This window comes from Erythrolamprus reginae, chromosome 3, assembly GCF_031021105.1.
Source record: "Erythrolamprus reginae isolate rEryReg1 chromosome 3, rEryReg1.hap1, whole genome shotgun sequence".
Classification (NCBI taxonomy): Eukaryota; Metazoa; Chordata; class Lepidosauria; order Squamata; family Dipsadidae; genus Erythrolamprus; species Erythrolamprus reginae.
The window spans coordinates 103,452,371-103,478,497 of NC_091952.1; the positions used below are offsets into that span (position 1 = coordinate 103,452,371).

The 26,127-nt window shown below is 38.7% G+C and overlaps 2 protein-coding genes across 5 annotated transcripts in view; one reads left to right on the plus strand and one right to left on the minus strand.

Annotated features, from left to right (window-relative positions):
• Positions 1-225: 225 nt before the first annotated feature.
• Positions 226-10,425, plus strand: PRG4 (proteoglycan 4). The gene is made up of 7 exons (XM_070748556.1): positions 226-235; positions 1,164-1,250; positions 2,191-2,330; positions 6,093-6,249; positions 8,228-8,431; positions 8,655-8,780; positions 10,322-10,425. The coding sequence occupies exons 1-7, from the start codon at positions 226-228 to the stop codon at positions 10,423-10,425; spliced, it is 828 nt and encodes a 275-aa protein (XP_070604657.1).
• A 31-nt stretch (positions 10,426-10,456) lies between these two features.
• Positions 10,457-26,127, minus strand: part of TPR (translocated promoter region, nuclear basket protein) — a 73,960-nt gene continuing 58,289 nt past the window's right edge. For 2 of the 4 annotated variants that reach the window (XM_070746328.1, XM_070746325.1), the window contains 11 exons: positions 23,683-23,817; positions 23,296-23,386; positions 22,625-22,803; positions 19,931-19,999; positions 18,673-18,764; positions 17,428-17,531; positions 15,478-15,573; positions 14,323-14,479; positions 12,919-13,037; positions 11,938-12,036; positions 10,457-10,683 (listed from right to left, as the gene is read on the minus strand). In XM_070746328.1, the coding sequence (XP_070602429.1) occupies positions 10,628-10,683; positions 11,938-12,036; positions 12,919-13,037; positions 14,323-14,479; positions 15,478-15,573; positions 17,428-17,531; positions 18,673-18,764; positions 19,931-19,999; positions 22,625-22,803; positions 23,296-23,386; positions 23,683-23,817 (1,197 nt within the window). In that variant the 3' untranslated portion in view covers positions 10,457-10,627. Of the gene's footprint in view, positions 10,684-11,937; positions 12,037-12,918; positions 13,038-14,322; positions 14,480-15,477; positions 15,574-17,427; positions 17,532-18,672; positions 18,768-19,930; positions 20,000-22,624; positions 22,804-23,295; positions 23,387-23,682; positions 23,818-26,127 lie in introns of all 4 variants that reach the window. The other 2 variants (XM_070746326.1, XM_070746324.1) reach the window with 1 other exon arrangement.

Below are 26,127 nucleotides of genomic sequence, written 5' to 3' on the forward strand. Positions count from 1 at the left end.
AATAATAATAATAATAATAATAATAATAATAATAATAATAAACACTATTAATGTGACTGAACTATTGTTATGATCTAGTTTTGATGAACAAATTTGGCGGCATTTTTGAAAATGCAATATATATTTAATGAGTGGCTTAATAAGGGCTTCAGCTATTTATTGATAACTCGTAACACATTCAGTCATTCTTTCAGAGATATATCGTTAGCTAAACAGAGAAACATAATGAGCAAGGGTGAGTAAAAAAGCAGTCGGAGCAACTTCCAACTTCTGACTTCCCCATTGAGTTTCCTTGTGTGAAATTCACTTGGAGAAAGCTTTGTAAATCCAAGACAAAGATGGTAAATGGCAAACCTTTTGACTAAAAAAAGTATTTACTACTAATAAACTAAGTAACTGCTCATACATTTAAAGAACCTGTTTGGTATAGTAATTAAAGTATCAGTTTATAATACAGGAGATTGTAAATTCTATACTTCCTTTATGCATGAAAGCTAGGTGGGTGTCTTAGGTCCTGTTTGGAGAACTAATGCTTCACCAGAATGCCATATTTCTTTAGCATTTTTTTCCATTTCTAATTTATTCTCAAATTAGAAAGAGTTTGACAGAGGAAATATTTGACAAAGTAAATGGAACCTCACTATCCACACCCGAGTTTCCCAACAAATTTCCACAGTTGATACAGAATTAATGACACAAAACCAGCTATATTTTTCTAAATATAAAAAGTTGAAATGTTATAGAAAATAAGATACCAAGCAGTGCCCTTTTAAATTACGTAACGTATCTGGATTAAGCACATTGGTAATTATATAAGTTGTATGTTCCAAAAACAGAATATACCATAAGAACCTTTATCTGAAAATTTCGTGAAAGAGCCAATGCATTACACCTTAATTCAAAGTACTGTATTTTACTTTTAGGAACATTACGTATGTCTCTGTCTCTGTCTCTCTCTCTTTCTGTTTCTCTGACACTCTGTTTCTCTGTCTCTCTCTGTGTGTGTCTCTCTCTGTGAGATGGAAAGCTTGGGAATTCATTTTTATTTAAATCTATTATCACCAACTCTTAAATTATATTTATATTGATATTGCATTTTGATAAACAATGTTTATTATTAAAAACCTGGATTTTAAAACTAAAAAAAGTTAATTACTTATTAGATGTACCAGAAGAGATGAACTTGTGTAATAAGAAGCCTGTAGATGGGATTGTCCCTCTACAAAATGGATCACTTGCGGTGTTCAGAGGTGAGTTCGCACATAACAGAGCTTACATTTTGGACAAGATATTACAGATTAAAATATGCATTTTGTTATGAACATTTCATCCACATATCAGGGTGAAGTTATATGGTGGTTGGTGGACCTTCTCTAACTTCATCAGGAGATATATTCACAATCGTTGAGTTGCTCCCAGTTTGGCCTGGTTTTGCAAATTGGTAGTGGCGGTGGCAAGAGGCTCCGCCCACCCACCTGGGATGCTTCTGCGCATGTGCAAAAGCATGCACACGAACCAATAGTAATCAGGTTTAGACTAAGGCTAGTTCCAGTTCAATTTTGCTACCGGTGCGCATCCAGGCACGCATCCCACTGCACAATTTCATTTCCCCACACTCTCAGGACCAGACTACAAGCCAAAACACAACAAAGGAACTTCTCAGCTGTGCTTCAGACAAAGAATAAAGGTCGGCATTAAGATGACGGTGGGCGGGAGGATTTCTTCCGACATGGAGATCCTGGGAAAAAATTGACAAAAAATGTGTCATCAGTGGGTTCCTACCAGTGCGTTGCTCTGGATTTCATTGGAAGGAACCCATCACTGGTGTTAGAACCCACTACTGATATTCACATGCTGGTTCTCAGAATGAGCTCTCAAGAATTGGAACAACTTGGAAACAAACCATTAACTTTGGTAGAGAAGATTTACAATCCTCATAAACTACCCAAACTCAGCCTTCTCTGTTTGGCGACTCTTGAAATAATAGTTTAACGCAAGTGGAGGCTGGACGAGTGAAGTTTGTATAGAATTCTACAAACTAGTTGCCCAAGCCACTATGGGTCATCCACCATTTCACCTGTCACAAATTTCTATTTTGTGTGAAATCTGCCTTGTTTGAAAGAGCCTCATGGTTGAGTATTAATATATTGTTTCTCTTTCTGTAACACTAACAGTTATTTGGCTTTGCAGGTCATTACTACTGGCTGCTAAATGGAACAGGCTCACCCTCCCCTCAACCTCGTAAAATCTCCGAGGGATGGCATATCCCTTCCCCCATTGACACAGTGTTCTCCAGATGTAACTGTGATGGCAAAACCTTCTTTTTCAAGGTAAGTCATATTTCGTTTCCACAATGTGAGTCTTAGTACCATAAGAGTTAAGAAATGGAAAGACTGTGCAGTGTATTTTTTTAAAAAAAATCTGAAATGTTACATGAAACAACAGAAAACAAGATATTGTTGTTCAACAGAAGATGATCAAGTAAACCCACCACACTTCATTTATATTATATGCAACGTGTTAAAAATTATCAGATTTTCTTTTGAAGACATCAAAAGAATTGGCTTTGCTAGAGAAATCATGGGTCTGGCTTATGCATGAACATATATGATCTTGGCACAAATCAAAAACAAATAAATAAATACCGGTAATTCATGTCCTGAGAAACAGGAAAAATTTAAAAGAATTTTCTTGGTGAGATGCCAATCAAACTAGTCCTCATTACCAGCAATGGAGAAGTTCAACCACTTATCATGTAAGCAGGGGTGGGCTACTTCCCGGACTGGGGGGGAGGGGGGGAACACAGTGGGATAGCAAAAATGGAGCTCCATGCCAAAACATTCAATTTGCAATGAAAGATGTTGAAAGAAAATGCAGTGCATCCTGCATAAACCATGCCCACAGTGTGGTAGTAAAAATTTTGGTAGCCCTTCACTGCATGTAAGATACACTTAAGAGTCCTTAGTTAAAGTTTTAGTTAAAAAAACAAAAGCATGTATGGTTTGGTGCAAATCTATATGCATGGTAGATAAATCATGAGGGGGGGGGCACGCACCCGACATGATATTCCTCTCTGAGCAGTTGAGTAATGATCTGAGACTAAGGGGCTTAGAAGTGCTGCCTTTGTCATGGTCAGATCATTTTCTACTGCGGCTTAACTTCCTGGCTCCAATCCTTCCCCGCAGGGAGGCGGAACCAATTAAGAAGTTCCGCCCCAGACGCCTGATGGACCCAGAGGGCTTTCAGAGGACGCTTGGGGTTATTCCAGATACACTCATCCACAGTTCGGCAGAGTCTCTTGCTGAGGCCTGGAACAAGGCTGCAGCCGAGGCTCTCGAACGGATTGCACCGTTGCGACCTCTCCGTGGCACTAGACCCTGTAGAGCCCTATGGTTCAACGAGGAGCTCCGGGAGTTGAAACGCCAGAAGAGACGTCTAGAGAAGCGATGGAGGAAGAGTAAGTCTGAATCCGATCAAACACTTGTAAGAGCTCATATTAAGACTTACAAAGTGGCGCTCAAGGCGACAAGATGCCCGTACCATGCCGCCTTGATTGCATCAATGGAATCTCGCCCGGCCGCTCTGTTTAGGATGACCCGCTCCCTTCTTAACCAGGGGGGAGTTGGGGAGCCCTTGCATAGTGCCGAGGACTTTAACTCATTTTTCGCTGATAAAATCGCTCGGATCCGGGCTGACCTCGATTCCAATTGGAAAGCAGAGTCGACTGACAATGAGTCAGTCGAGGTGACTGGGGCATGTATTTGTCCACCTGTCTTGGAAGAGTTTGATCTGGTGACACCTGATGAAGTGGACTAGGCCATTGGAGCTGTGAGTTCCGCCACCTGCTTACTGGATCCGTGTCCCTCCTGGCTGGTTTCGGCCAGCAGGGAGGTGACACGGAGCTGGGTCCAGGAGATTGTCAATGCTTCCTTGGAGAGTGGGTCCATTCCAGCACCCTATAAGGAGGCACTTGTACGCCCCCTCCTCAAGAAGCCTTCCCTGGACCCAGCCATACTTAATAACTATCGTCGAGTCTCCAACCTTCCCTTTATGGGGAAGGTTGTCGAGAAGGTGGTGGTGCTCCAGCTCCAGCGGTCCTTGGAAGAAGCCGATTATCTAGGTCCCCAGCAGTCGGGTTTCAGGCCCGGTTACAGCACGGAAATTGCTTTGGTTGCGTTGATGGATCATCTCTGGGGGGCCCGGGACAGGGGTTTACCCTCTTTCCTGGTGCTCCTTGACCTCTCAGCAGCTTTTGATACCATTGACCATGGTATCCTTCTGCGCCGGCTGGAGGGGTTGGGAGTGGGAGGCACTGTTCTTCAGTGGTTCTATTCCCACCTCTCTGGTCGGTCGCAGTCGGTGTTAGTGGGGGGTCAGTGGTCGACCCCGAGGTCTCTCCCTTGTGGGGTGCCTCAGGGGTCGGTCCTCTCCCCCCTGCTATTTAATATCTACATGAAACCGCTGGGCAAGATCATCCAGAGGCATGGTCTGAGGTATCATCAGTATGCTGATGATACCCAGTTGTACATCTCCACCCCATGTCCAGTCAACAAAGCAGTGGAAGTGATGTGCCAGTGCCTGGAGGCTGTTAGGGTCTGGATGGGTGTCAACAGACTCAAACTCAACCCTGATAAGATGGAGTGGCTGTGGGTTTTGCCTCCCAAGGACAATGACATCTATTCGTCCATTACCCTGGGGGGGGGAATTACTAACCCCTCAGAGAGGGTCCACAACTTGGGCGTCCTCGATTCACAGCTAATGTTAGAGAACCATCTTTTGGCTGTGGCGAGGGGGGCATTTGCCCAGGTTCGCCTGGTGCACCAGTCGCAGCCTTATCTGGACCGGGAGTCACTGCTCACAGTCACTCATGCCTTCATCACCTCGAGGCTCGACTACTGTAATGCTCTCTACATGGGGCTACCTTTGAAGAATGTTCGGAAACTTCAGTTCGTGCTGAATGCAACTGCGAGAGCAATCATGGGCTTTCCCAGTCTGCATTGGTTGCCAATCAGTTTCGGGTCACAATTCAAAGTGTTGGTTATGCCTTATAAAGCCCTTCATGGCATCGGACCAGAATACCTCCGGGATTGCCTTCTGCCGCATGAATCCCAGCAACCGATTAGGTCCCAAAGAGTCGGCTTTCTCCGGGTCCCGTCGACGAAACAATGTCGTCCGGTGGGACTCAGGGGAAGAGCCTTCTCTATGGTGGCCCTGACCCTCTGGAATCAACTCCCCCCGGAGATCAAGATTGCCCCCGCCATACCTGCCTTTCACAAACTCCTTAAAACCCACCTCTGTCATCAGTCATGGGGAAATTGATTTCCCCCTGGCCGTTCCGTTTTATGTACGGTTTGTTTGGGATGTATGATTGTTTTATATTAAGGGTTTTAACTGTTTTCAATCATTAGATTTGTACTGTGTTTTGCTGTTGTGAGCCGCTCCCAGTCTCCAGAGAGGGGCGGCATACAAATCTAATAAATAATAATAAAATAATAATAATAATGTAATTCATAAAATCTTCTACCACAATGTCATACCTGTGAATGACTATTCCAGCTTCAATCACAAAAACACATCTGCACAAAAGATTCAAACTCAATGTAAACCCCTCGAAACTCGACTTCAGAAAATACGACTTCAGCAAGAGTGATCAATGCCTGGAATGCACTACCTGACTCTGTAGTTTCTTCCCCAAACCCCCAAAACTTTAACCTTAGACTGTCTACAGTCAATCTCATCCCATTCCTAAAAGGTCTATCTGTAAGGAGCATGAATAAGCACACCATCATGCCTACCATCCCTGTCCTATTATCCTGTTGTCCAGATTTACCTATACCTACTTTGCTTTTGTTTATGTTTATGTATGGACCTGTTATCCTGTTAAATGTTTGGACAAATAAATAAATAAATAAATAAAATAAATCCCAGTAGTTGTTTTTTTACGCTATGCGACCATGTTTTTCTCTATAGAAGAAAAATCTTTCAAGCCCCTTGTTACATTTCTTCATGAACGAATTACAAGTTGCATCAGAATCTAATGTAACATAGGCTTTAGGTGTTTGTTTAACTTCAGCTAGCATTGCACTTTTCAGGGGGCCCAATACTGGCGCTTCACCAATGATGTAATGGATACTGGCTATCCTAAACTGATTATAAAAGGATTCGGAGGACTGAATGGAAAAATTACGGGAAGTCTTTCGGTGGCTCACTACAGAAGCAGGCCAGAATCTGTACATTTTTTCAAAGAAGGTAAGTCTGTTGTGCCTATCAAATGCATTCAAGAAGTGGTAAATCCTTTTATATTTTCTATCTGTGTGGTCACCTTGGTAAAAATACTGGAGTGGTTTACCACTGTTTTTTCCCATGTGTAGTTTGAATTGATGCTTTTGCCATTGTGACAGGGGTGGGTTCCTCCCAGTTCAGACCAGATCTCCCAAACTTTTAGCCACCCACTGATATACTACTGGCATAATGATCCAGTTCTGTCTGTGCCCACCACCATCTTTTTTTCTGCATTTGAACCCAATTTTACTGTGTTTGGTTGGCTTCTTTTCTTTGTGTGCTGTGAAAAAAAAGCACTCCTGCCCACCCCGGGTTAAAACTGACCTTTATTTCTTCGCACGAAGCACAACTGATCAGCTCCTCAGTTGTGTTTCGGGTTGAATCCCCTTTCAGAGCATGCACAAAAGGGAAATTGCATCAGAGGACATATGCGAAATGTCGCAATGCAAACCGGTGGCAAAGGTAATTAAAGTGATCATTTGCCTCCATCATTTTCTTATAGGGCTTCTGCCCAATAAAGGTGGCTGCACCTTCAGTGGGATTTTTAGCAGTGCAGTGGGATGACCTTCCCAAATATTCCTGCTGGGAATTTATAACACTTGACATTTATTTGCTCCTGATGTTTTTCTGCCCTCTCCTAGGAGCATCCCTGCATCACAATGGGGCAATACAGAGGACTCAGTGGGAAAGTGTGGTTACAACCTGAGGAATGAAGCTGATTTCTTTGAACAATATTACATTGTGGGCTTCTTTCTCTTGCTGGTAGAGCTATCATTCAGCACAAAACGACAATCTTCGATGCTTAAGTCAAATAAGTGATTTGATTAAATCAGCAAGAAAGAAGTAGCTTCAAATGGAAGCGATGGGAGGGTGCATAGTAGCAGTCAGTTTCAAATGAGTATTAGACATTTCATGCATGTGGGAAAATGTTAAAGTAGCATCTGTAGCATTCTGATTAAAAAACAAACCTAAAACTTAAAAAAATGGTGTTACTTTATTCTCATTTATCATGAGTTTAAATGGCTATATCTTTAACAATTTAAATATGTATTTTTAAGTCTGGTTATTGTTTAATACTGTTAAGCTCCTTCCTCTTATCAAATATATTATTTGGTTTCTTTACCTGCATTCATTCTATCACATAAAAACAATACTGTCTTCATGTCACAGTTATTCTTGAATTCAAAGTAGCTGTAGGATACTTACTCCTTTTTGATTTAATGGACCACCTCGTTCATTTACCAGTTTAGCTACAAGAAGCAACATTTCCATCCAGGCACCTCCCTCAAGTCAACACAGTAATGTACAAATCCACTGAATAATAAGTAATAATAATAATAATAATAATAATAATAATAATAATAATAATAATTATTATTATTATTATTTATTGGATTTGTATGCCGCCCCTCTCCGCAGACTCGGGGGGGCTAACAATAATAAACACAACATGTACAATCCAATAATAAAAAACAACTAAAAACCCCTATTATAAAACCAAACATACACACAAACATACCATGCATAACTTGTAATGGCCTTGGGGGAAGAGCTATCTCAACTCCCCCATGCCTGGCGGTATAAATGAGTCTTGAGTAGTTTACGAAAGACAGGGAGGGTGGGGGCAGTTCTAATCTCCGGGGGGAGTTGGTTCCAGAGGGCCAGGACCGCCACAGAGAAGGCTCTTCCCCTGGGGCCCGCCAAACGACATTGTTTAGTCGACGGGACCCGGAGAAGGCCAACTCTGTGGGACCTTATCGGTCGCTGGGATTCGTGCGGTAGCAGGCGGTTCCGGAGGTAATCTGGTCCAATGCCATGCAGTTAGGGCAAGGCAGTTAAATTTGTATATTTAATTTCCTACAATCTATGTCATTTGTGAAATGTAATCAGTTGTTATGCTAGATCTTTAAAAACTAGGTTTTATTGCATTACTTTTATACTGTAGGTGGCAACGTTCAACAATATATCTACAAGCAAAAACCAAAGAAGTGTAAGAAGAAAGTGGTAACTGTGAATTATCCAGCTTATAAACCAAAGACTGTGGTTCTGAGGCAGAGGCGCTTTGGACGTGCCGTACAATCTCGTCAGATCTTCCGAAGCATCCAGATAAGGCGATACCCAGTCATTCGGATCACCCATCATACGACAGGCATGGTCCTTTTCCCCCCTTTTTTAGAGGCTATGGTTAATTGGGTTGCGCAATGCTACAGCTCCAAAAATAAGCTCCAAATGAAGCAGCCTTATATAGCGGTTGATTATACGTATCTTGCTCTTTAAACATTTTACTACAGGGCTTGTATGCCATTAAAATACCTTCTGAATGGTTTTATATCATCATCATAATTTCAAGAGAGATTGTTTTGTGTTTACAGGAGTACTGCAGCCAGAGGTTAAAATTACCTCATACTGGAGAGGATTTCCAAAAGAATTTAATTCTGTTATTTCTGTTCCTAATGCGGAGAATGGGGATGGATACGATTACTATGCATTTGCTAAAGGTATGTTGTAGCTATGATGGTCACTTCAGATGCTGCCAGATATTTGAGGCTAATTCACATGTTGGATTTTTTTTGCTGGACAAAAACATAGCTTTGAAAGGCGAATGAAAAATGTTAATAAGTACTCCAGTTTTAGAAATTATTTAAACAGAAAAACAGATGAATTTCAAATATGAAATAATTGCTGAGTAGCCATTTTTACAGCCCTTTTATTGTATGTATATATAACGTATACTTGATAACTAATGTTTTTCGGTGAATGGAACTGCATTCTTTCGTAGGGTGCTAAGTGCTGCATACAAAGAACATCAAGAAACTCAGTAAAAGTTCTCAAGTCTGGCTTGACTCCTGAGAATCACATCCATGCAATTTTCTTGACAGAGTTATGGAAGTGGATAGGCATTACTTTCTTCCAGAAAGCTTTTAAAGAATTTCTAGTGTATACAATCCTAATATTCTGAGTAACTCCTTTGTTGAACTACTAATCTGACCTTTGTTGAACTACTAATCTGACCATCTAGGAACAAAGTTGTCACCTGTTCAGAAAAGAAATAGAGTGGAAAAATTCAGCTCTATCTATTTCTTTAGCTTAGAACTACTAGTCTTACAGTGATTTTTTTCTTTAGAAATATGCCTTTATATCATTTATACCATTCAAAATAACAAAACAGTCCTATTGTTCACTTTCTAATAGTCACTGTGTCTTAGCATAGTAAGTGTTTTATAGTGTAAAACATTTTTCCCTGCAACTGATGTTTTAAAACTGGATTTTTTAAATTAGGAGTTGGCCAAATTAAAAAGAAAAAAAACATGACTTTGTGTGAGATATAAAATCAAGAGAGCGCTGGATTATACAGGATACTAAATTCAACCCCATGGATCATGCTGCAACTGAACTTGGATATTTTGCTCTCCATAGAACCATTAATTTCAATAGATAATAACCATAGTTGGCTAGCCTTTGTCCATTCTGGGTAGAAAACAAAAAGTATTCACATTGAGGTAGGAAGAGCTTGCATTTATTTTTTGCAAGTTTAAAATGGTCAAGAAGTTTCTTCCATCCTCTTTAAAATGTCTAGCATGTTACATCATCACTGAGCTATTTGATAAACTAGGTTTCTTTCCCTGAGCTTTTTGAAGGAAGCCTCTATTGTTCAAGAGCCTGGTGCTGAAAGGAAACCTTAAGCTGCCTTATGCATTTCAAAAAATAAGTAAAAGCCCCTTCTCTGCCCTGCTTTGATGACTGAATTTTTTAGAGTTTTTGTCTAACTGGAAATTCACCCCCATATACCTTAGGCAATTCATGTTCCAATCGTTTGAATTGCTCGATGCTATCTATCCACTGGAGGAATCTATGAATGACACCAAGGTTTCCTTTGCAATAAGACAGGAGGAACTTTCTTATTACTCTTTCCAAATGACCGAAATTGCATGGAAAGAGAGGCCCATCTTGAGGGTTTACACGATCAATTGTTTTTCAACTGTTAATACTTGTATGGTGTGATTTAACAACCTGGTTCTCCTGTTCCATTCCCTTTCAGATAACTACTACAGCTTGGATGTGGGCAGCAGAATAGCAAGACCAGTTACAAGGCAAACTGGGCAAACTGTGTCCAACGCTTGGTACAAGTGTCCTAAAGAATAACTTAGAAATTCAAACAACCCGAAAGAAATGCTTTTGTGTGACAGTTTCTCTAGTTTTTATTAATAAAAGAAAATCAAATGTTCATACAACAATCCTTCTTTAACATTTAAAAAAAGACTGCTTTAAGCTTGGCAGCTATTATACTAATGCAAAATAAAGGCAGACTAAACCGTATACACCATTTCCAAAATTTGTACAGCATTTAATTAATATTGCCTCTGTTCAGGCCTCCTCTGCCGCCCATTGCATGAGTTATACCTGCAAGAAAGATACAGCAAGTTATATATATATATTTGTTTCATTTGCCTCTTGATAGTTTAATCAAATATCAAAATAAGATCATCAAAATATCTTAACAGCCACCACATCCTCAATTTGGATTGGAGAATTCTATTCAATTACACCTATCTTAATCAAGCCAAGATCTGGAAGTTGAATGGGGAATATCCTAAATCCTAAAAATGGGATCAAGTTTTAGGAATTCTGGAAATTACAGCAAGTTACCATTAAGTGAAATTAACATCCATATTAGAAGCAAATGCTGCTTCTAACAAGATTCTCAACTTTTAAAAAAGCTTCAGCTTAGAACTCACCTTTTCTTTTATTGTCCATCTAATAATGTATTTTAGAATGCAGCACTGCAGGCTACTTCAGCTGACTGATAACTGCAATTTGGCAGTTCAAATCTCACCGGCTCAAGGTTGACTCAGCCTTCAATCCTTCAAAGGTGAGGACCCAGACTGTTGGGGGCAATATGCTGACTCTGTAAACCACTTAGAGAGGACTGTAAAAGCACTATGAATCATATACACGTCTAAATGCTATTGCTATTATTTGAGGGGTATTTACTTTTGAATCATATAGCAATAGCAATATCATTTAGACTTATATACCGCTTCACAGTGCTTTTACAACCCTCTCTAAGTGGTTTACCGAATCAGCATATTGCCCCAACAATCTGCGTCCTCATTTAACCCACTTCAGAAAGATAAAAGGCTGAGTCAATCTTGAGCCAATGGTAAGTTTTGAACTGCTGAATTACAGCTTATCAGTTAGCTGAAGTAGCCTGCGGTGCTGCACTCTAACCACTGAACCACTCCTTTTCTTTACTACACTATTCTTCATCTTCTTTAAATGTTTTCATTTTCTTTGTAAACAACTCGCTCAATTGGTATATACATTTAAAGCATGAATATGAAGGTTCGATTAAGCTGATTTACCAAGGAGTCTTCTCAATTAAGGGTCAGCACCTGCATAAATTAGATAATGGTCAATGGCATTTAAGGGGAATTAGACCAAGTTTGCTTGTGGCTATGGAGGGATTCCAGGCTGATCCTTCTTTTCACTCTGACCCCAAGATCTGTTATTCCTTCTCTTACCATATATAAGCTAGCAGAGGTCAGAATCCTACATACAGTATTTCAAAATTTCTACTCTGTATGGATACTTAACTTTACTCAACAGTAAGTAATGTAACTTATTTAAGGCCCATTGAGATTGAAATATACTCACCCCTGTGTCTATTAAACTGACGACCACGAACTCCAGCCCTTAAGGTTGGAGGCTGAAGCCTAACACGTCGGAAGGGTTTGGGATGATTGCTGCTTGTATCTGGAAAAGAAATAGTGAGGTATCCATTTTTTTCATGGTAATAGAAGTATTATTCTTGATTTTTGTACTGCAGGACTGTGTGGGTATAACAAATAAAATCTTCAACTAGAAATAAGTGGCAGATTTTTTTTATTACATGCAACTTTGTAGACCAGATGAATTGTTATTTTTGTATGGAACTTCAATGAAGGAAAATACAAGCATAATTCCTGTATACTTTTTTTTTTAAGTGTTTCTTCAAAATTTAGAGAATTGATGACCAGAGTTCATGCACAAATGGATCTTAAAGTGGCAGAGAATGATTAGTGAGAATCTTTCCTTTTCATATCTACAGACTGCAATCTTTTCTACAATAAAAGCTGAAATGGTGGAAAATACAAAACCATCAAGGGGCTAAATTATTCTTTGTTTGATGTCCCACATCAAAGAAAATTCACAAGTGTATGTAGTCCTCAATTTAGTTTCATAAGGTAGACCAAAATTTCCATCATGAGTCATGACAGTTATTAAGTCAAGGCATCCAACCTGACCAGACCCAGCTTTATGTTTTTTGTGTTAGTCATTAAATGAATGCCATAATTAAGTGAATCCATATATTCCCATGAGTGGTGGTGGGTTTTTTGGTTGGAAACTGGCAAAACATTCCTAAATCACAATCATATTGAACTCAAACGTGGTAACCGGCCATATAGATGAGCCAGTTGACAAGCACCTGAAATGCAGTCATGTGACTGCTGAGATATGTGCAGCCATTGGACCTCCAGAACTGGATCCTAAGTAGCTTTTGGAGGCTCCATCATAACTTCCAGTGTTTAAGTGGGGACTACCTGTACTTCAAATGATGGTTCTCTAGATCTATGATTTGATGGGAGTTATATATACCTGCAGATGAACTGGAAGGAGGATCTTGACTGGTAGAAGGAAGATCTGATTCATCAGGAGTTTGAGATGATTCCTCCTCTTGCTGGCTGTCAATGTCTAGACCTACCTCTGAAGAAATTCTAGAACAAAAGCGATGCAAAGGGAAGAAATGTCAATAACAACACATATATACAAATACATTCCATAACAGGCCTCAACTAGCCTATCTCAGAGCCCTGGGGAACAGCCAGGTTTTTAAGGCCCTCTGAAATAGCTTAATTTTACTCAGAAAACTATGAAACCCTAACTCTGAAAGCAGCCTATAGTTTATGTTTCCCCACACCTAGCGATGGCACATATTCAGGTGAAACTTGAATTTCATCTTTATTGTTCTAGTAAAGTAACAGTTACCATATCTGTGAGAACTAGTATGGAGGCTTTTATTTTGGAAAAATTGTTCCCTTTAATGATGGAGCAAGAAAAAATAGAAGCATAGAAGTGATTCTCTCACTGGTTTTCTCAGCTCTGTCTCAGTTCTCTGCTGATTTTTACTGTACTACAATTGAGCAAAATAATAATGATGCTTTGTTCCAAGAAAATGTAATCGGTTTTGCAAAAAGTTCAACTGGAAAACAACACTGGGAAAACTTAGCAATGAGGTTATTGAATCCATCTATCAAAACTACTTCAATTGGCTCTATAGCCAGATTGTGATCAATTTAAAAAGTATGCCATTATCAAGAATTAACTACACTTAGCCTTTGCAACAAAGTTGGAATAAAAGGGAAAAAAATCACTCCAGTGCATAGAAATGTCTCCAAATAATTTACTGGTGTTTCCTAATTTTATCTGTTGGAAAGTTTCGATATCCCCAATATCAGAATAGAACTAGTCTGAATTAGAATGCTATTGATGCTATTTTCTATTATGAACTTGGTGAACTTGCAAATCACTTCCTGGAACCATCTAGCAATTTTATATAAGGACTATGTTCCTGCAGAGGGATCAAAAAGGAAAAGCAATTCATAAAGACTACTACTAATAAATAATTGGCAGGATGCAGGTCCAGATGCAAGTCATTCCGGCCAGGAAAGTACGATTGCAATTCTGTCCATCTATTATGGCACAAAACCTCCTATCCAAACAGATTGGGATTAAGAGTGCTCTCAGACTGGGAAGTAGAGAACCAAGTCCAGAACCAAGTCCAAACATATGTTAAGAGTATATTAGGAGACATTGGGATATTGTGGAAGGTCAAACCACCATATTGTTTGTTTTAAAAATACAAGATTCAGTGGTAGGTAATGAATGATCAGAACATCAACATTTCACTTAGATGGTACCCATCTTGTTCAGGTCATTTGCAGACAAAAAACCCCCTGATCTTAGCCAACTGAAACCTTCCAACCAAAACTGAAAGCTTACCCTTCTGATTCTGCCTCCACAAAAACCTCATCGCCATCATCACCTGTTCCAGATTCTGAAGTGGTTGATAAGTTACCAGTGGAAGTTGTAACCATTGGAACAGATTGGGAGGCATGCTCGGAAGCATCAGCAGAGGTGCTTTCAGTAAATACAGACACTGGAAATAGAAGGGGGTGGGGAGGAGAACAGAATGTAAGCCAAACCTCTCCAAGAAGATGACACTTTCTCTCTCTCCATCACACCAAATGCTGTAATAACCCCCCACCCCCCCAAATTTTGAAATTAGAATACCAGTCAGAACAATTGGCAGCATCAAAATATTAAATCTACCAACTGCCTTTGCACTTCTCTAGCTCCTATTGTTAAATACCTATAGTGTAGCATCTTACCAAGTCCCTGAAAAGGCATAATATTGCACTCAAACTAAGCCCAGCACGCTCAAATTTCACACCACCCACCATGGATTCTCTTAAAAAGATAAAAATGAACCTAGCTTCCCCAAAATTGCTTATCCCTGTATTACAAATGCAACAAAAACACATTTACTGCTTTCAGGATATGTGTAATTATAGAAAAATAGTCGTCTGTGCTTAAAAGAACTCCGGTTTTAAAGAAATGGCCTTCTGCCTTCCTTGAAGTGACCAAGATTGAATTGTATATTGAATTATATTGAATTGATTTGGAGGCAGGAGAGAGGATCAGTATGAATTAGTGATTTGTGGGATTTTACGTGAAAAAGAGATATCTATTTTTGAATAGAAACAGCATCAGAGGTAGTGGAGGAAACTAGAATGTCATAAACTATACTTTTTGTTATGTGATAATAAATTTTTATACTTTAATATAACTTTTCTAGAAATTAGTTAATATTTTATGATTTTTGCTTTTGCTTTTTCCAAAAATGCCCTTAATGCTCCCTGAAAAATAAAGGATTCTTTGTTCAAGATCGTAAGGAATTTAGCCTCACAGATACCTTGCTCCTCTACTTACACATATTTCTTTGTTTTTAACCTCAACTTGAGAACCACCAGCCAATATTTCTTTGGATGAAAAGCATCAACATCTGTTTCCCACCACATAGTTCAATTTCTGTCAACAAACAGTCTGCTCTAATGACACTATGAGGAATGCATAATCCAAAGAAACTGAGCTCACCAGGTGCTGCAACTTGTAGTGGAGTTGTTGGGACACTTCGACCTCCTGATTCTTCTTCATGGGCAAGAAAGAGAGGTGTTTCATACATTCCTAGTCCTATCAGGAATTTGAAAATAATAATAAAAAATACTTTGATGCCGTCTCAAAGGCACAATATTCAACCAAGAAAACATTTGATCCTATGGTACCTTAATAGAAAAGCCCTTTTTTTAAAAGCAATTCAAAACTCACCTAAACTTTGAAAAAACAGAATTTATCTGAGAAACCATTTGGACTTTTAAAAAAAAGATATTGGGGTTAATGTAACAATTAAAAGTAGCAATGAACCCAAATGTACAACCAAGATGTTGGAAGTGCAGAAATGAAAATGGGACATTCTACCACCAATGGTGGACATGTTCCAAAGCCAAAAATTATTGTAATACAGTTGCAAAATGATTGAAAGAAATTACGACTAATGCGATTGAAAAAACTCCAGAATTATTTTTATTAGGTATTTTCTCTCTTAAAAAAAAAAAAGAAATTCAATATTTAATTGTACATATATTAATGGCAGCGAGAATAGCCTTTGGACAGCAATGGAAAAGTGAAGTAATCTCCAAAGAAGAAGTGGTAATTGGAAAATGTATTGAATGTACAGAGATGGACATGATGACAAGAAGGTTAAAAGGGCAGGAAGAATCAGAGTATTTCATAATATGGGACAAATTCTACAACTGGTTAGAAAAAAGAAACAATATATTAAACTAAATTATATGTAAATGGAAAGAATAATCTAAAATTGAAGTAATAAAGTGAATGGAATACAATGATAAATAATAAATAAGTAGGGTGTGTAAAGAATATCTTAGAAATGTTGTAAATGTATAGGTATTTGATATAAGATTCAAGATTTAAAGCTCCGAGAACAACTTTTGATACAGAAAGGAGATGTATAGAACACCTTTTTTGTGTTCTATGTTTGTTTTGCCTTGTGTACTTTCATTATGCAAAAATTTTAATTAAAAAATATAACTAGCAATCTAAAGTTCATTTTGATGGATATGAACTCTCACAGCAGGGGTGAAATTCAGCAGGTTCTGACAGGTTCTGGAGAACTAGTAGCGGAAATGTTGAGTAGCTCAGGGAACCGGCAAATACCACCTCTGGCTGGCCTAAGACTGGGGTGGGAATGGAGATTTTGCAATATCCTTCCCCCAGCAGTGAGGAAGGAATTGTGATTTTGCAATATCCTTCTCCCAGGAGTGGAGAGGAAATGGAGATTTTGCAATATGCTTCCCCCAGAAGTGGGGTGGGAATGGGGATGGAATGGGAATTTTGCAATATCCTTCCCCCTGGAGTGGGGTGAGAATGGAGATTTTGCAGTATCTTTCCCCTGCCATGCCCACCAAACCATGCCCACAGAATCATTAGGGAATTTTTTGTTGAATTTCACCGGTCTCATATCCATTTATATTTGATATCCATATCATATGAATGATTTATAGAATTTGCTTAGTGCAAATCCTAACCGAATGTAGAGGAATGTGTGGATATGTCCTTTTAAAAAGGCAGTAAATGATCTAAAAAGTGGTATCAGGGTTTTTTTTTCACATTTGCATTTATTTGCACTTCTCTCTTAGAATGGTAGCAGAAGGTTCTCCAGTTTGATTTCTTTTTAACTTACATTTAATGCTGCGTACTAAAAATAAAGGGAGCCATTTTGATATAGTGGTTAAAGCATAAGGCAAGAAACTAGGAGACTAAGAGCAAAGCCAGATGGGTGACTTTGGGTTGGTCACTCTCTGTCAGGCCTAAGAAGTTAGCAAATCATTTCTGAAATCTTGTCAAGAAAACTGCAGGGGCTTTTCCAGAAGGTCACTAAGAGTCAACAGTGACTTGAACAGAACAGAACAAAATAAAACAACATCTAAATTTATAAAAGAGAAACAAAAGTGCAGATATCTGTACCTCCTTGTGATGCAAGTTGACCAAGATCTGATTGGCCAGAGGTTTGCGGCATATCTTCAGGAGGTCCAAACCTGAACCGAGGAACTCCAGCAACCTGAGGAGAGCTGGAAGACAGATTACATTCTGTTTTATTCATCTGATGAGTTAGTTGCTAATTAGTTACTAATGAGTAACTAATTCTACATCACTGTGTGAGGTAGAAAAAAATTGAAATTATAGCAGTTACAGTAAATTATAGCAGTTACAGTAAATTATTTTTGGCAACTGAAAATATATTTCAATAAGGTTTTCAATACTGGAGTCCTGTGGTTTAATAGCTTTTGTTGCTTTTAAATATTTGTCATCATTACGACTTTGGTTGTGTTTCTGTTTTTCCATGAGTCATGTATGTAACATGAATGGCTATACAAATTGAACCAACAAATATGTAAGAGATAGAATTAATATACAGTGATCCCTCGATTTTCGCGATCTCGATCTTCGCGAAACGCTATATCGCGATTTTTCAAAAAATATTAATTAAAAATATTTTCCCACCCGATGACGTCACTCTCTTCCTTTCTCATCTTTCTTTCTCTCTCTCTTTCTCTATCTTGCTTCTTCCTCTCTCACACTCTCTTCCTCCCTCTCTCATCTCTTTCTTTCCTTCTCTCTCTTTCTCTATCTCTCCCCCTCTTGCTCTCGAGCGGCGCGTGGGCGGCGGGGAAGACCCAGGGAAGGTTCCTTCGGCCGCCCAGCAGCTGATCTGCTCGGCAGCGCCGCAGCAGCGAGGAGCCGAAGATCCGGGTTTCCCCTTTGCGTGGGCGGCGGGGAAACCCGGATCTTCGGCTCCTCGCTGCTGCGGCGCTGCCGAGCAGATCAGCTGCTGGGCGGCCGAAGGAACCTTCCCTGGGTCTTCCCCGCCGCCCACGCAAAGGGGAAACCCCCATCTTCAGCTCCTCGCTGCTGCGGCGCTGCTGAGCAGATCAGCTGCTGGGCGGCGGAAGGAACCTTCCCTGGGTCTTCCCAGGTGCGGAAGTAAAAACACCATCTGCACATGCGCGGCCATGGAAAAAAAGGGCGCGCATGCGCAGATGGTGTTTTTACTTCCGCACCACTATATCGCGAAAAATCGATTATCGCGAGGGGTCTTGGAACGAAACCCTCGCGATAATCGAGGGATCACTGTATACCAAATGAAGAAATCCATACATTCTGAGGTATTTAAAAGGCTTGCTGGTCTTTTGTTGGTCAGAATCCACTTACTGAATTGCTTCTGCGAATCCATCTGTACGATGTGGTACGACCAATGTTGGAGTGCTTGGAACTGTCCGGTCTTCATCGTCAAAAAAATGCTGCTGCTAGAAAGACATATTAACAGCTATTGGCATTGTTTTCCTTTAAAAGTAGCATCTGTCATACCATGCGCCGCCCCCCCCCCCCCAACAAATTGTTAAAAGGCTACATTACTTTTATAAATATGCAGAGTCTCTGCTTTGGATTACTGAACAACTTAGTGAATAAGTACTTTGAGGAAACTCTGGAATAATTAATAATTTGACCCCTATGACAATCATTAAGTGTTATACTTCATGATTCTGGACAAATGTATCTTTTCTTTTATGTAAACTGAGAGCATATGCACCAAAGACAAATTTCCTGTGTGTCCAATAAAGAATTGTATTCTATTCTATAACTAAAATGTTTCAGTTGAAGAATCAGTGTACTGATTTCATGCTGAATTCCACCCGTTCCTTCCCAGATCTCTGGAGGTTTCAACCCAGTGCTGTTCGGGTATGCAAGGCTTTCCTCCCTCCCCCCCCCCCAGCTTAATTTGAGGAAAGGAGGCTCCCCCCCCCCCCAATAGCACCACTTGGGGAAAGGAGGCTCCCCCCCCTTTGTTTGGGGATGTGAGGAATTTTCCCCTCTCCCACCGCTGTTTTGAAATATGATGCCAAAACACTTGTGTGTGTGTCACATGCACATGTGCGGTGGGTCACGCACGCAAGTGCAGGGACGTGACGTGTGGGAGGGGCATTGCATTATGGATGTGGGCATTGCGGGCAAACGTATGACAGTGCACGCGCACACACTTTCAGCAGCCGAGGGAAAAAAGGCTCGCCATCACTGATATAGTTTTATCAAAGGTAAGTAACAAAATAAATTGTACAGGCAGACAAACAATGCCATCTCAATGAAAGAGGAATAGATTATTTCAGTGGTGAGAAATCCTCTAAATTCCATCAGGGAGGAAGCCCCACTGTAGTCCACTTGGGAATGGGAGTATTTGCTGCAGTATTTATCCCCAGACCATTTTCAATTGGACTGGATGGGCATGTCTTTATTACAAAACCTATTGCATTATTTTTAATCAAGCACGTACTATTTAATCTTCAACCAAAATGGAACTTGTTTCAAAGAACATTTCTGCCTTCCCAGTGCAGAGAAACAGATCAGTAAATTAAAGGCCTGCCGTAACACAGGTAAGATACAAATGATGTATTTAGAAATGGGAATTACTTACCATGCCACCTATGCCTGGAGTTAGTTGGAGTCCACGTCCCACAGACTGCCTCCGAGTCATTTGTATCCTCTATATAGCCAAGAAAATAAAATAAAATAAAAAGCTTCAGTGATCTCAGTAGAAAATGTCTGTTTTTAAAAAATATAGGGTTGGGAATATTGTTCAGTTTTGAGACTGATTTGATTCTTACATTGTGCTATTCCAAAATTTGACTTAGTTCATTTTAACTTGAAATGCTAGATGCACCTAGCCATAGTGTTTAACAATGATTTATGATTCAGTGTTATGTTGGTTATTGCTTTTCCAAGACATGACAAAATGAAAATACGAAGTCAGCTACTATCAGTTCTGCAAATATTTATTTTTGAATCAATTTTCCTGATAACCTGTTGTCTGAAATTGTAAGTTTAGACTTGACTATGAATTCTAATGTATTTTCTCAGAACACATTCTCAACATTAGCATTTAAAAATATATTTCTGCTTAAAATAAGCATGTGTAAGCATTTTAAGGATTTCTTTTCTGGCGAGGAGAAATGTAACATCCAGAAAAATCTAAATGCTACACTATACAAGATTCAGACTCTAAACCACAAAAATCACGGTCCATTTGGATCACTTTGAAATCTTGTTCTAGAAAAATCCTGTCTGTAAAGAGTTACTTTAATGAAATTCCTCTTTTAAATAATCCAAATTATTATTATTATTATTATTATTATTATTATTATTATTATTATTATTATTATTATTAATTAGATTTGTATGCCGCCCCTCTCCGCAGACTCGGGGCGGCTCACAACAGTGACAAAAACAATATATACTGACAAATCTAATAATTAATTTCACAAAATAAACAAGCATTAGGTGTACCACATCATCTGATAGGAAAGGAAGCATAAAGAGATGAGAGACGAACTCTGTTTCTCCTTTATCCTTAAACAGTACCAATCCTTATGCTGATGCATTTAGGAGAGATAACAGGAGAGCACAGAGCAAAGGTCCACAGATATGTTTTGGATAACCCATTGGGGTTAGGCAATTTAGAAATTATGAAAACCTTGCCTAATAGGTCTGAATTGGGAAGGGGAATGGCCAGAATAAAACTCAACTAGTAGTATATAACAACAGGGGGCAAGATACAACACCAGACATCAAAGGAAAAACAATTATTTTGTTTGGCTCCAGTGACTACTTGTGCAGGTGTGGGTGATGACAGTGCAAAAATAATTTGAAGTGCCCCAGACTGCCCATTTGGGCTTGTAAATAGATTGCTTATTTGCTTACTGAATTTTATTGGGCTCAATAGGATTTTCTTCTGAATAGGTCTACATGGGATTGCATCCTACAACTAGGAAATTTGAGCTCAAATCTTACATTGCTATAAAGAATACTGAATAACTTATCTTCCAGCTTAATTAAAAAAATTATCTCTCTCTATCCTAACTTAAGCATCTAGCTTCACTAACATAGGGCGGGAAATCTCTGCATAGACCAACATAAATAAATAAATAAATAAACAAACAAACAAACAAACAAACAAATAAAATAAATAAATTCATGTTGAACATGTTTTATTAGAGTTGTGAATTGCAAACATGGTAAACCATTCTATAAATTGGGCCCATTGGAAAAATATGGAGAAATAATATTTTTTATCATTTATATTTTAGTTTAAAAGTGAGCTGCCCTGAGTCTCAGAAGGGTGGTATAGAAATCTAATTAATTAATTAGTAAGTAAGTAAGTGTTGTAAGTGTTCCTTGTCCACTTTGTCCACCTCTGGTAATATCAGATTCTGAGGAGGATAAGCCAGGCCCCTTTGGGTACCCTGTGCCAGTGGGGTTGCCAGCTGATGCAGAGAGTGAGAGTGATGGAGAAATAGACCTGGATAAACCCAAGGAACCACCAGAGGTGGCAGATATGTCAATGGGGGATTGGTCTGAGTCAGAGGATAAAGGTGACATTACAGTGGATGAGCCACTCTTAGATGCTCAATTCAGGAGATTACAAAGCAGACAACAACACTTGTATGGTAAAGGGAAGTAGTTTGTAGTTTTAACCATTCCCAGGAGGTATAAAAGAGAAGGATTCTGGGCAATTCTGGGTGGAGTTTCAACGTTGATTTCATGTACGCTGTGTTAGATCTGGGATTCCAGAAAATGCTCCCCCCAAATATCTGATTTCTGCTCTGCAAAAGTCATCTGATAGAAGCTGCCTGCTAGAATGTGGTGACCTTATACTGCCTTTTTTTATCTTGCTGGAATGCAATTAGCCCTGACGCTAGCATCTTTCCGGGAGGCCTATCTGATAGCTTCATAGCAGTGAAATCTATTCCTTGAACTTTTAAAGACTGAATTCTCCCTGTAAATGTTGTTTTTACATATAAAGAGTGTAATTCAAACTTAAATCGTGGGTTTTAGCCTTTCAAATTTTAGCGTTTCAATCTGAATAGCCCGGGATAGAACAGTAAGTAAGTAAGTAAAATTTTGTAATATATGCCAAATCCTGAGCATTTGTATTTCTGTTTTTGTGCAAATATGTTCTAAAATTTGTAAAGAAAAATAAAACTTGACTTTACTACATCGTAACTATCCAAGAGAGGATTTGTATTTTGCTGATACAAATAAGCAACGAGCAATCTTTCAAAGCCACATGAGCAAGAACATTTGAGAGTAGTCTTCCCTGTGGTTCTCGCACCTGCACTGGAGGTCCCAGTTCCTGAGGCGGAGCAGGAATAGCATGGATAGTTAATCGTGGAGGTAAAGGATGAGGTCGAGGTGGACGAGGAACTTGTCTCTCAGAAGCAGAGGTTGGTTGCTGTTCTCTTGGGCTTTCCTGAGAGAATGTAGACTCTACAGTACTTATGCTCCCATCGCCTGATGATACAGAAATATGTATAATTACATCTACATGTACATTACGTATACAGTATATACAATTGTAATTACAAAGACACATTTGTAACTCCAGATTATTTCATGCTTCCTAAACCACACTCGATTATATTTTCTGGAACACCTATTTCATTATATCATGAACAAAAAAACCTTGAGGTAACATATAACAAGAACATTTTGTCAAGGCACAGGGCCTGATTTTAAACCTTCAGGGATTTTAAAGCATCTTTGCTTAGTTGAGATAAGGAATTAGATCTTTATCCAGCAAAAAGAATCAAAAGCAATGTGTCAAAATAAAAACAAAAAAACCCCAATCAAATTCTAAAATGATTTCTATGACTTAAAACCATTTACACATTTTTCTAAAATCAAGGGCATGAAACATAGATACCACTAGTGAATAATCTACCCAAAAGATTGTTTCCTCTAAACAAGCACATACTATTAGAGAAAACATATGGTTAATCATACCACAGTTCTGGGAGTCAGCTGCCCTCTGGCTATTTTCACCTCCAGCAATACTCTCTTCAGTTTCTGTAGTGGGATCCATTCCATCAGCACCCTGAAATAATTAAAGAGTGGTATTAGGAATTAGCTGTAATATCAACAGGGGTGGATAGAGGGGAAAAATTGAAGTTTCCTCATGTGGATTCTTCCTGAGCTGAAAAATTCCCTCCAGTGCTTCAAGCCAAATGGCTATCTGTCTTGATCAGTGCTATGAGAACTCTGTGAATATTTTCCCCAATAAGTTGATTTACAAAGTCGATCATTTAAAAATTATTTAAAAAGTAGATTTACATATAAAAGGTGACTTTTAAAATCATTAATTTTATCCAGATTAGCAACAAATATTCATACCTCAGCATCATCTGCTTCATATCCATCATTACCATCCACGCTACCAGTGCTTTCATTGCTATCTTCACCTTCGTCCCCCATTCCTGTGTCTTCATCATCCTCATCCTCATCATCTTCTTCTTCATCTTCATATTCCTAAAAAATAAATGTTTTCTCTAAGTATGCTGAACCATGCATAATGCAACGAAGTAATGGTCTTTGGGAACTAAAAGGATATTTCTTTGAGAATTACCGTATATACTCGAGTATAAGCCGAGTTTTTCAGCCCAAAAAATGGGCTGAAAAACACAGCCTCGGCTTATACTCGGGTCATTGACAAAGTCACCACACGAGGGCGCCATTGCTTGAGCCAGAGCGAGGAGGCACCAGCTTTTGTCCCCTCTGGCACGCCGTAGTTCCTCTCCCTGCCTCAAGCCATTTGCTCCAACCCAGAGGGGAAAAAAGCAATGGTGAGTAACTATTCTTTGCTCTCTCTGCATTGTCCTTAGTCGGATTAAAAAGGCCCCCTGCTGTCAGATTCTCCTCCCCCTCCTTTGAAAGGATTTAAACTGTTTAAAAAATGGTATTTTGTGGTAGTTGCTGTCCTTGCTTGGATAGGATCTAATAATGTGTTATGAGGCAGAGCTAGACAGGAATTCTTTTTCTATCTGTCTATCTTTCTATCTATCTATTTTTCTATCTATCTATCTATCTATCTATCTATCTATCTATCTATCTGTATCTATTTCTATCTATCTATCTATTTTTCTATCTGTCTGTCTGTCTGTCTATCTATCTGTCTATCTATCTATCTATCTATCTATCTATCTATCATCTATCTATCTGTATCTATTTCTATCTATCTATTTTTCTATCTATCTATTTTTCTTTCTATCTATCTATCTATCTATCTATCTATCTATCTGTATCTATTTCTATCTATCTATCTATCTATTTTTCTATCTGTCTGTGTGTCTGTCTATCTGTCTATCTATCTTTCTATCTATATCTATCTATCTGTATCTATTTCTATCTATCTATCTATCTATTTTTCTGTCTGTCTGTCTGTCTATCTATCTTTCTATCTATATCTATCTATCTATCATCTATCTATCTATCTATCTGTATCTATTTCTATCTATCTATTTTTCTATCTATCTATCTATTTTTCTATCTATCTATTTTTCTTTCTATCTATCTATCTATCTATCTGTATCTATTTCTATCTATCTATCTATCTATTTTTCTATCTGTCTGTGTGTCTGTCTATCTGTCTATCTATCTTTCTATCTATATCTATCTATCTATCTGTATCTATTTCTATCTATCTATCTATTTTTCTGTCTGTCTGTCTGTCTATCTATCTTTCTATCTATATCTATCTATCTATCTATCTATCTATCTATCTATCTATCTATCTATCTATCTATCTATCTATCTATCTATTTGGTTTTCTATGCTGATAACCTCACAGCAGCTAATGCTGAAGCTCTTCTTTGGATACACTTATTTATTTGTTTGTTTGTTTGTTTATTTATTTAATTGGATTTGTATGCAATCCCTCTCCAAGGACTCAGGGTGGCTCACAGCATATATAAAAACAGAACAATAATGTAAATCCAATTAATGATGAGAAGGAATCCAGTTTTGAAGGATTTTAACTGTTAGGTTTTAGCTTTGTTCCTGATCGAGCTACTTTTTTTACTTTTTAATTTATTGTTAATATTGTTAATTTGTTTACCCTCTTTTAAATTTACAGAGCTAGTTTACTGGTTTTCTTTAAAATAAATATTCTAAAACATGTCTCAATTAATGTAATTTTATTGTTTTCCATTTTTATAAGTTACCAGTAGCCACTGCATTTTCTAACCTCGGCTTATACTCGGGTCAATACGTTTTCCCAGTTTTTGTGGCAAAAATTGGTGCCTCGGCTTATACTCGGGTCGGCTTATACTCGAGTATATACGGTAAAAGATGTGATATTTCAAATAATAAAAGTAGTATTATCACAGAAGGCAGAATGGGTCATAAAAATGAAACTATGAGTGTGTTCTTGGATAAATGTCTGAAATTACTCCGAGCACTAGCAGAACCTTCCTTTCAAAATGTATGTAGCTTTTAGAAATAAAACGGAAATGCATTTTTAAATTAGTAAAATACAGTGATCCCTCGATATTCGCGGGTTCAAACTTCACGAAACGGCTATACCACGGTTTCTCAAAAAATATTAATTAAAAAATACTCCGCGGTTTTTTTCCTATACCACAGTTTTTCCCACCCGATGACGTCATACGTCATCACCAAGAGTCACTTCTCTTTCTCTTTCTTTCCTGTCATTCTCTGCTTCAATCATTTTCTCATTTCTCTTTTTTTCTCCCTTTTTCTATCATTTTTTTCTCTCTCTCTACCTTCCACTCTCCCCCCTCTTGCTCTCTCTCTCTTTCTCCCTCTCTCTCTCCCTCTCTG